The 11,063-nt window shown below is 47.6% G+C and overlaps 1 protein-coding gene across 1 annotated transcript; it reads left to right on the top strand.

The window, feature by feature from the left end:
• The first annotated feature begins 7 nt into the window (after positions 1 to 7).
• nomo (nodal modulator) lies at positions 8 to 10,821 on the top strand. The gene is made up of 31 exons (XM_068321313.1): positions 8 to 215; positions 795 to 884; positions 969 to 1,014; positions 1,130 to 1,230; positions 1,458 to 1,564; positions 1,644 to 1,716; positions 1,873 to 2,025; positions 2,162 to 2,299; positions 2,464 to 2,553; positions 2,636 to 2,741; positions 2,837 to 2,987; positions 3,109 to 3,286; positions 3,512 to 3,653; positions 3,784 to 3,915; positions 4,532 to 4,668; positions 4,762 to 4,849; positions 5,061 to 5,124; positions 5,213 to 5,308; positions 5,403 to 5,624; positions 5,762 to 5,844; positions 5,921 to 6,080; positions 6,193 to 6,319; positions 6,741 to 6,854; positions 6,936 to 7,063; positions 7,166 to 7,307; positions 7,394 to 7,477; positions 8,049 to 8,159; positions 8,251 to 8,352; positions 8,459 to 8,578; positions 8,687 to 8,779; positions 8,877 to 10,821. The coding sequence occupies exons 1-31, from the start codon at positions 60 to 62 to the stop codon at positions 9,006 to 9,008; spliced, it is 3,666 nt and encodes a 1,221-aa protein (XP_068177414.1). The 5' UTR covers positions 8 to 59; the 3' UTR covers positions 9,009 to 10,821.
• The last annotated feature ends 242 nt before the right edge of the window (positions 10,822 to 11,063 follow it).

Below are 11,063 nucleotides of genomic sequence, written 5' to 3' on the forward strand. Positions count from 1 at the left end.
ACCGAGCCGCCGGTCGCAGCGTGCTGTTACTCGGATCTACGCGACATCATACAGCCAAAATGTTGAGAATTGTGATCCGGACCGACACAGGAGCCATCTGGTTGTTATTTTGTATAACCTTCTCGCAGTTTTTCACCGGATCCTCTGATGATATCGTGGTGGCGTGCGGGGGATTCGTGAAATCCGACGTTGAGATCAATTACTCGCTGATCGAGGTGAGACTGCAGACCTCCTGGCTAGCTAGCTAACACCCAGCTATTAGCTGCTTTAGCTGGGTCAGAGGTTAGTCGGTGACTCGGTAGTAAGAGATTTTGAATGACAAAACCACAGCAGTTGTTTATTTAAGCTAGAAAATGTCTCAGTGTTTCTTACAAACATAAATTAGAGGAATTTTGCAGCTTTTGTCGCTAGCATGACGCTATCTGCAGCCTTAACATTCATGTGGTGCTGTTAGGTGGTCAGGCGTGCCTGAAAACTCATAGGTTGTGACCTTACTGGTTTTAAGTCATGTTCTTACTGGTTTTAAGTCATGTTCTTACTGGTTTTAAAGTGTGGGTTATGCACGACTGCTAATTTTTGAAACGCACAACCGGTCTGTTGAAGAGGAAGACGTTCAGCGCTAGCCATCGGTCCTGATACTCTGCTCATTCTCAGCCTGGTTGGGCTTAGCCATTTGACTAATCAGTGAAATTAACTAAATCCCACATAGACGCTTGTGTCATGTTCCCATTCATAGCCTTTATATTAACCGGAGTCTGCATCTTATTAAAATATCTACTGTCTATTACGCGCAGATTAAATTATACACCAAACAAGGTTCCTTGAAGTACCAAACGGACTGTGCTCCAATCAATGGCTACTTCATGATCCCTCTCTATGACAAGGTATGACCTTCACCTGCTGATCCACTTTGTTGCATCAAACCTCTGGTGATGATTTTAATCTACAGACTTGTCTGTTTAACGCAGGGAGACTTTGTTTTGAAGATCGAGCCTCCTCTTGGTTGGAGCTTCGGTAAGACGCCTCCTCACATATTCCAGTTTATGACAGGAGATCCGCTAAGGTCTTCAAGATTATTTGCTTCTCTCTCTCTTGGTCTACTTTATGCTGTTCCTTTAACTTTTCCCAGAGCCGACCAGTGTGGACCTCCATGTGGATGGAGTGAGCGACATCTGTACGAAAGAAGAAGATATCAACTTTGTTTTCACTGGTTTTTCAGTGTCAGGAACGGTGAGAGCTGTTTAAGATTTCTTCCCTCGTCAGCGTCGATATTTTATCTTGTAGACCCTAAAAGTCTATCAGCGTAGAAGGTTTTGCAGCATTAATGCACGGTGAAAAATTGATCACACATACAACAGTATTATCAGTCAGTCTGTGTTGCTCTCATAAAGGAGTAAGTCCAGGAATCATTTCTTGTTATGAAATATCTGATTGTGTCATTTGCTCTCATCATCCAGGTTCTGAGTAAAGGCCATCTCCTGGGTCCAGCTGGAGTAGAAGTCAAACTCATCCGAGTGGGAACAGACGATAAACCGCAGAGCGTCGTCACGCAGCCTGGAGGAAAGTGAGTGCCTCACGCCTCCCGCCTCACTGGGGATTTTACGTCTGATGTCTGACTCAATCTTTTTGTCTTCGTCACACAGATATACCTTTTTGAAAGTCCTCCCTGGACAGTATGAAATCACAGCTGCTCATCCTTCCTGGACTCTGGAGAAGGTTGGTTGCTTTCACTTCACCGTACATTAGGCCTTCCTGATAACAGTATGTAGAATCAGAAATAGCATTTCCACCTGTAATCACGCTGGTTCTGATGGCACAGTTATTTGTACCCTCGCTGTATTTTACATGCCCATCTTTGCTGCTTTCCTACAGAGTAGCACCTCAGTGCACGTCTCCAATGCCAACGCCCCGGCCGTCGACCACCTGGTAGTTGCAGGCTATGATGTCTCAGGCGAGGTGCGCAGCGATGGAGAGCCCATGAAGGAGGTCACCTTCCTCCTGTACTCAGCTACGGTCAAGAGAGAGGTAAACCAACGTCATTCTATTGACCAGAGTTCAAAACAAGATCCTGTTTACGCTGCAATCAATGATGAAAGTGCATAAGAAGTGAGTTTACTCTGCATGTTTCAGTTACATTTGTACCTTCTTGTTGTGTTGTCAGAACGTCGGCGGCTGTAACACGTCCCCAGTGAACGGGGCCGATCCTGGGGACAGCTCCCTCATCTACATGTGCAGCGCTCTTTCCAGGGAAGATGGAACCTTTGTGTTCCAGTCTTTGGCCAGCGGCGAGTACACCGTTGTGAGTTTCTTGTTTGAAAGAAATGCATTCAAGATGTTACTGCTGGGAAATGGGAAATTATTTTGTGACGTCGTCATTTCAACCTGTGCTCTGTCCACTGTCATGTAAATGTCAATATTTCTGATTTTTTTTTTTTTTTTTTTTTTTTTTACCCCTCTGTTCAGGTGCCTTTCTACAGGGGAGAAAGGATTACGTTTGATGTTGCTCCTTCCAGGATGAATTTCAAGGTGGAGCATAATAGTTTGAAGCTGGAGGTAAATAGACCAGATTCTGTCGTCCTGGAAATCATCTCTGGTGTTCCATTTATTAACACTGTTTGTGTTGCTTTGCACGCAGCCCATCTTCCGGGTCATGGGCTTTTCGGTGACAGGTCGTGTTCTCAACAGCGTCGGTGGGGAGGGTGTCCCCGACGCCACCGTGTCCCTCAACAACCAGATCAAAGGTAACCAGAGCAGAAGACTCCCCGCTTCAGCTGTAGCGCCTAAAACATCCCAAAGTATTTTAACAGTATATTTTATTTTCTGCTTTTGTCCTCAGTCATCAGCAGAGAAGACGGCTCTTTCCGGTTGGAGAACATGACGGCTGGCACTTACACCATCCGTGTCAGCAAAGAGCTCATGTTCTTTGAGCCAATCACAGTGAAGATCGCCCCCAACACCCCCCAGCTCCCGGACATCATCACCGCAGGGTGCGTCCAGCCGGTCCGGTCTAATACTTGATCATACCAATTTGAAGCATTCGCCTGGAGTGTTCTCAGGTTAGCTTTTGATGTTGGGGTAATCTGAGGTTTGACGCTGATCCCCGTACAGATTCAGCGTGTGTGGTCAGATCTCCATCGTCCGCCTGCCTGAAGGGATGAAGCAGCAAGGTCGCTACAAGGTCACCCTGACACACCAGGACCAACACAAGAGTTCCAGTAAAACCATCGACTCCGATCCGCAGGGGGGCTTCTGCTTTCAGGCCAAACCCGGAGACTACAGCGTCCACGTAAATTCACACCGCTGCACACAATGAATCTCATTTATTTATTCATCTGTTGTCTTGAAAATGTCCAGAAAAGCCTTTAGAATCATTCAGGTCTGTAATATATAGATTTCACTGTTTAATTCTTAACTCCACCAGCATTCAGCTCAGAACAATAAGTCACTGTTACACGATTATGATTGATTTTGATGCGTTGTATTAATGAAACATCTTCGGATTAATCTTTAGGTATCTGTCCCTGAGGCGGAGCTGAAAGCAGGCTTGGCCCTGCAGCCTCAGGCCCTGGAGGTGTCCCTTTACGACCAGCCCCTCACCGACCTGCTCTTCACCCAATTCATGGCGTCCGTCTCTGGAAAAGTCTACTGTTTAGGTAACTTTCCACACCCCTTTCTGTCCGGAACACAATCCCGTGTTTTGTGCGAGACCTGTCTGTGAGCTTTCCTCTTTAAGTCTTGGTTCGTATTTTTGCTCAAACTGATTAACCCCTGGTCGACCTTCAGCTTCCTGCGACGACCTGTCGGTGACCTTGCAGCCTGTGAGTCGGCAGGGGGAGAAGAGGGCGGTGTCCCTGTCGGGCAGCAGCGACATGCTCAGTTTCTCATTTGAAGACGTTTTACCTGGAAAATACAAAGGTACGCGCCGCGATGGTGAAAACAATAATGGAGATATTGTGAAGTGAACCGAGGTTAATTTTCTTTTCACATTAGTTCCAGTCGCTTAAATCGACTTAAAAGAGAAGCAAAGTTAACCAGCATGTTGTTGCTGAACAGCCTGAAGGCGGCCATCATTTTAAACCGTTCCCGTCGTCCTGTGTTCATTTCTACCCAGGAAACACAGTAATTACTCTGTGACAAAATCAATCGGTAATTACCAGCTGTCGATCATAATTGGTATTTAGCAGCAGCTTTCAGGAGGCGCGGCGCCATTCAGCCGACGTTTCCGTCCCTTCTGGAGCTGCATCCATCTCGCTTACTGTTCAATACCTGCAATCTGTTTGGCGCGCCCGCGAGCTATCTGCACACACAGCAACTTTGAAGCGCGTTTGCTCAGCTCTTAGTGTTGTCAGGCCCGTGTAGCGGGAGAAGTTTACTTCCTCATGAGTTTGTTTGAAGGTGAGCTAATTATCCTCGATCTTCCTCCTTGGCTGACAAATTTAAAGCCCCCCCCCCCCCCCGCAAGCCTTCCTGTTTCCTTTTTTAACAATTTGCTTGTTAATTATTTTTGTTCTCGACTCTCAAACATGTTTAGTGAGTATTTCTCACGAGGAGTGGTGCTGGAAGCACAAATCCGTGGAAGTGGAGGTGGTCGATTCCGAAGTCCTGGGGCTGGAGTTCCGACAGATTGGCTACATCCTTCGCTGCTCCCTCTCCCATGCCATTACTTTGGTCTGTGGTTCCTTTCTGGCTTCATCACAGATGGTGAGATATCCTCCAATCGGGATATAAATTGTGATTCAGCCTGTTTTTTTCCCCATGCAGGAATTTTTCCAAGATGGCAGCAAACCTGAAAACGTTGGCGTGTACAACCTCTCGAAGGGAGTCAACCGCTTTTGCCTTTCCAAACCCGGTAAAGTTCACTCTCCTGACCTGTCATATGCTAAAGAGAGCAAGAATTAGCACGTCTAGAAAAAAAAATACATAGATATAAATCAGTTTACCACCTCTTCCCATGGGCGTAGTTGGAGTGCAGTGTTCGGACCTAAAAGGTCCAAATCAGACTTGACTAAATATAAAAACTGGAGCAAAGTGATTAATCAAGTAACGCTGGTTTTGTTCAGGCGTTTACAAAGTCACCCCTCGCTCTTGCCACCAGTTCGAGCAGGACTTCTACACCTACGACACGTAAGTAATGGCACCGCTTCCATTGATTTATGGGTGAAATGGGCCTTGGGCCTCCGCACAGATGATTGATTCAATCTGTGTCCCCCAGCTCGGCCCCCAGCATCCTGACCCTCACTGCGGTGCGGCATCACATGACCGGGGTCATCACCACCGACAAGATCCTAGACGTCACGGTTACCATCAAGTAATGAAACGCCGCGTTTGGCCGTTCTCGTTTGTCACAGACTGTATGCGCTGGTGCTAGCTGCTGTGCACCCCCCCCCCACACACACACACAGGTCGTCCATTGAGAGCGAGCCGGCGCTGGTGCTGGGACCCCTACGGAGCCTCGAAGAGCAGAGACAGGAGCAGCAGCTGCAAGAGATCCAGCTGCGCCGTCAGGAACGAGAGCGCCGGGCCGCCGGAGACGAGGGCGGAGCCCGAGACGACAGCCCTCCAATCCAAGAGAGGGCCGACGACCTGGTCGGCCCCTTCCACTACGAGTTCTCCTACTGGGCCAGGTCAGCGGGCCTCACAAACCCATTTTTCATCCGTGTCTTGGAAGAAAACATCATATAGGGACGAGCTGGTTCAATGGTTTTTTCTTTTATATCTGACAAAAAAAAAAAAGACTAAATCCAAGAGTGTGATTTCACAGGGCTGGAGAGAGGATCACAGTGACCCCCTCATCTAAGGAGCTGCTGTTCTACCCTCCTGAAGTAGAGGCCACCATCACTGGAGGTACGCGCGTTAACACGCAGAGCCGCAGCAGAACCGTTGGCCCTCAGCGGCGCTAACCGAATCAAACCCCCGGCAGAGTCGTGTCCGGGTCGGCTGGTGGACATCACGGGTCGCGCGGGTCTCTTCCTGGAGGGCAAGGTATCGCCTGAGCTACAGGGCGTGGAGATCTCCATCACCGAACGAGGAGCTTCCACACCGCTCATCGCCGTGGCCACCAATGAGATGGGAGCGTACAGGTAGGAGGAGTCATTCACGCTCCGTGGGACATTTTCTCTTCCTGGATGTTACTGTGTCGTCGTCATGCGACAAACCTGCGTTCACCTCTTCCTGTCCCTCTTCTCCTGCCAGCGTGGGTCCGCTCCACAGCGACCGGCAGTACGACATCAGCGCCAGCAAAGAGGGCTTCGTCCTGAGTCCCGTGGAGGGAACCCAGGGAGACTTCAAAGCGTTCGCGCTGGCGGTCGTCACCTTTAAGGTACATTCCTTCAAAATCTTTTCTTTCTTGCCCTTATGTAAAAAGCTCTCCATTTATTTAAGAATATCAAAAATGACCAGACTTTCTCCCCTGGGTTTGTAAATTCCTCCTGAAACAGGCCATTAGATTCGCCGAGATCGCCTGTCAGCCACCACATCACAACCTCAGCGCTGATGGAGTGATTTCAGGGTCTCTCTGCGTGTTCGGTGTCGTCTCAACGGGTGTTTAATCCGCACAATCTTTTATTTCTATCAGCGACGTTCCTCTCGTTTCAGCCACGGCCAGAAGGTTCTCAACATTTCAGATGTGTATGCTGTCAGTTGGCTGCCAGAAGTCACGGGACACAGCGCATCACTCGTTCGTGATCACGTGATCGATCACGTGATCGATAACTTGTACTCTTGTCTCTTTTGTTGTGTAGATCAGATCAGAGGACGGTTCGCCCCTATCAGGAGTCCTCCTGTCTCTGAGCGGAGGACAGTTCCGCTCCAACCTGCTGACTCAGGACACCGGCCTGCTCACCTTTAACAACCTGGTAGGGCTCCTACTTAGAGACCTTCCCTCTGCTGAAAATCTTGTTTTCATCGTACTTTGACTTTCCGCGTTTATCCCTCAGAGTCCCGGTCAGTACTACTTCAAACCAATGATGAAAGAATTCCGCTTTGAGCCGGCGTCTCAGATGATCACAGTAGAGGAGGGTCAAAACCTGAGCATCGACATCACCGGCATCAAGACGGCTTACAGGTAGACAAAACGCACCTTTTAAGACTTCCCCAGTTTTCGACATCTGTAGCGTATGTCGTCAGGATCGACGCAGGTGACGCGCCTGTGGTGTTTTGTCCTCAGCTGCTATGGAGCGGTGCAGTCTTTGAGCGGGGACGCTGAGAGGGACGTGGCCGTGGAGGCGGCGGGACAGGGAGAGTGTAGCCTCTACAGCGAGGACACTGTCACCGATGAGGAGGGGCGCTTCAGACTCAGGGGGCTGCTGGTGAGCGCAATGGAAAGACATTGAAGTCAGTTTGGAGGGATTGAACTCTTCTCACGCGTCTTAACGGTTCGGATGCTTCTTCACAGCCGGGATGCAAATATCTGATTCAGCTGCGAGCTGAAGACAACGACCACATAGAGAGGGCGTTACCGCAACACAGAGCCATAGAGGTAAGAGCCATCTGCCCTGGGGTAGGATCAGAAAGCTCTGCGACGCCAACTGTTTCCCCTCGTTGTGAAATTGTTCTCTGAACTGCTCGGAAGGTCCAGGACGAACTTTTAACCTCAATTAAAACAGCATTCTTAATCCTCCAGTTCAAACAGTCACACATTTTCACCGGCATGTGTTCGTTTTTTTTTAAGATTCTTTTGAGCCCGGTGCTGAAAGCTAGGCAGGAGGTGATGGAAAACTTTGGTAATTGAATTGTTAAAATAACTGTGAGAACCCTGTGATTGCGGTTTATCTGCGGCATTATCACACGGGTCCTTTCTACACGCAGAACAAAAGCAGCGATAATCCCATTGCGAGTTTAAACCCCCGTGTTCATAATTTGAGTTTGTCAGGAAAAGTGCAGGCCTCCTAATTCTCCGGGCGAAGCAGAAAAAGCCTTAATTCCACTTAATTCTCTGTTATTATGGCGCCGTGTGACTCGTATGACCTTCTATCCCACTTTCTGTTTTGCCATTTACTTCACCGGGAGTTTGGTGGTGTCTGTGCAGTTAGCCGTGTGTTTCCTCTCAGGTGGGCAGCAGTGACATTGACGGGGTCAACATCATCGCCTTCAGGCAAATCAACCAGTTTGACCTCAGCGGAAACGTCCACACGTCCCCCGAACATCTTCCCACGCTGTCGGTACGACCGCTCTGCCGCTTCTATCCCCCGACCCGCACAGGTTCCTGTACAGAAACGTTGATCTTCTCTCCCTCCTTTTGGTTTTTCTTAGGTGAAGCTTTACAAAAGTGACAACATGGACAACCCGATCAACAGCGTCTCTCTCGGACAGTCCCTCTTTTTCCATTTCCCTCCCCTGGACAGAGACGGAGAGGTATCTGCTCGGGCTTCAAAAACGTTATCCTGAATTTCAAAATCTGCTCAAATCTTGATCTCATTAAAGTCAGATCTGCTCCATATTTATCCACTGTCTGCTCCAGAGCTACGTGCTGATGCTGTACTCCACGCTGTCCCGGTCCCAGTACGACTTCACCCTGCCTCAGGTCACCTTCACCTCCAGCGGCTACCACAAGCACGTCACGCTCACCTTCAACCCCACTGTGAGACACCTTTTATTCCCCCCCCCCCCCCCCCCAGAGGCTCCAACTTTAGAATTTCTCTCTCAGCACCGGTCTCACCTCAGGTTGTGTGTTTCTTTTGTGCCGTAGCGTAAAGTGCCTGACCAGGACGTAGCCCAGGGCTCCTACATCGCCCTGCCGCTCACGCTGCTGCTCCTGCTGGCGGCGTACAACCACGAAAAGGTAAAGACGAGATCCAAAAGAACTTCTTCGGCTCGACCGATTCAGATCTTGGAATGACCCCAACCCTTACTCTCCCCACCCGGGACCTATCTTCCAGGTCATCCCCCTCCTGCTGCAGCTGATGAATCGCATCCAGGGGGTGAGGAGCATGGCTCAAGCCAGCGGGGATGCGGCTGCTCTGGATGAAGCCAAGCGTCAGGCCAAGAGACAGAAGGCCAGGCGGACATGAGGACTGAACCACGGCGCCACCTCAGACCACATCTTTGTTTGCTAAACGGTGCTCTTGATCCCGAACCACAGCAGGAACCAGCTGGTAGAGTGGACGCGCTTCATTCACCATCCAGCCCACTGAGATGTGATACTTACCCCAAGGGGACCGCCGTGCACGCGTTACTGCCTCTCCGCCAATCAGACCCCACGGACTTCACAGGACGGCCTCTTCCTTCAATGTTTTTGTCTAGAACACTCACTGAGGAAATTGTTAATGTTTGGAATAGAATATGAGCCATTTTTTATATCTTTGTACTTTACTTAGGTCAACTCAGATCTATTCACTTTGTTTTAAAAGCACTTGAATGCTTGATGTCTGTTCTGCCACAGTTTCGGTCCGTCAGGCGCCGCGGATTAACTGTGTAGCATCAGAATCATTTCAGATTCACTCTCATTTCATCACAGCGAGACTAAAACCTGACTAGATCTGATTGCGACTACCAGATTCAGGTCGATGTTGAAATAAAATCTGTGCTTGACGGAGACCTTAAGCTAACTCGGTTACAAAGTGCACAAACGTTTATCACGTTCTCTGAACTGAAAATCTTTTCTTAAAACAACCACCACGTTTCGCAGGTCTTAAAGCGAAGTGTGAAACATTTGCTTAAGAAAAAACTTTTTTTTTTCCTGAATTAATGAGATAATTGTCTGAAAACGTCTGAGAATAGCTTTCATGAAAGAACAAACCTCTGCTTTTTTCATGACATGTTGTTGACTTGTTCAAAAAAAAAAAAAGATTTTCTGAAACATTCATTTCTATCAATTTTTAACTTGTGAGTTTAGAAAAAATTGGTCGGAAAACCACTCATGGGTGAATCCTTAAGACTTCTGTAGATACATCTGCATTTAATTATGTCTGATTTTGATGCTTCAGACCAGAATTATCACAAACGCTGATAAATCGTCATGTGTATCACATCATCACCACAAGTTACCGTGACACACTCCTACTGCTGACGGTCTTCAGAATCTGTTCAGACTGAGTTTTACCAGGAAAGTGGTGTTATGATAGGATGCTTGAACATCATGTGTGGGTGGGGGGGTGTAAATGTTGGTTGATTAATTTATTAACATATTCCTAATCATATGTGATTGATTTCGGATGTGTGCTTGGTTTTTCGAATAATGTGTGAAGTTCTTTCAGACCTTTTGATGAACACGAGGCAGAATCCTCATGGCAGAATCTCATCGTCTTGTTTTTTTATTCTCAGTTGTGGCCGATCTATTCAGAGAGACCACAGGGGTCACTGGCTATTTACTGAGTTGGGGGTCAGAAGCTGTTAATTATTTCAGTTGTTGAATAAAGTTCAACTGGAAGGAAATTAACTGTGGCTGTTTTGTGGTTTGGTCTCTAGGGGGCAGTGTAACTGTAGGCAAGAGCATTTTAATGAAACATGCTAAGAATTGTGTCTTTCTGGCCTGGCACTCTTACGACAAGTCCTTCCTTGCTTTAAAAAGAAAAAATGTAATTACACTATAAGATCAATACCTATCAGATTCACTTAAAAAATACATCTCATCATTCCGTCTCCCATCCAGAATGTCTAAAATGCAGTAGGGCTCTTATGGACAACCTGATGTTTGTCTAAGAAAGGTCAAAATGCTCTAACTAAAATGCCACTTTACAGACCTGCTAAAATTATATGTTACGAAAGGAAGTGTTGAGAATGATGCGCTGTCTGGAGAGCTTTGTCCCACCGCCTCTCCACGAGGTCCTCTAGAGTCTAGACAATGTCAGATGTGTCACGCGGCAGAGACGACGTCAAATACAAGGGAAGCTGGGAGGGAAGGACTTATTGATAAATCGCAAGATACCATAAGATATTATATCATAAGATATGAAAAATCGATTGAATACTGGAGTAAAAAGGGAGAAAAAAAAATCTTTGGATCAGGCATTTGTGACCGTTTGAAAACCGTCAGCAGGCTGTGCTTTTAAAGTGTTAATAAAAAAAAAAAAATTCAATTTCCGGAACACTTTCTATTATCAGCTACACCGGGCAAATAATTTCTG

Source organism: Antennarius striatus, chromosome 8 (genome assembly GCF_040054535.1).
Source record: "Antennarius striatus isolate MH-2024 chromosome 8, ASM4005453v1, whole genome shotgun sequence".
Classification (NCBI taxonomy): Eukaryota; Metazoa; Chordata; class Actinopteri; order Lophiiformes; family Antennariidae; genus Antennarius; species Antennarius striatus.

What these genes read in the sequence shown, in the direction of transcription:
- nomo (XM_068321313.1), top strand. Translation starts at nt 60, where the DNA reads ATGTTGAGAATTGTGATCCGGACCGACACAGGAGCCATCTGGTTGTTA. An exon ending in AATGAGATGGGAGCGTACAG is followed by an intron (nt 6,081 to 6,192) that starts GTAGGAGGAGTC and finishes TTCTCCTGCCAG; the next exon opens with CGTGGGTCCGCTCCACAGCG. An exon ending in CGCAACACAGAGCCATAGAG is followed by an intron (nt 7,478 to 8,048) that starts GTAAGAGCCATC and finishes GTTTCCTCTCAG; the next exon opens with GTGGGCAGCAGTGACATTGA.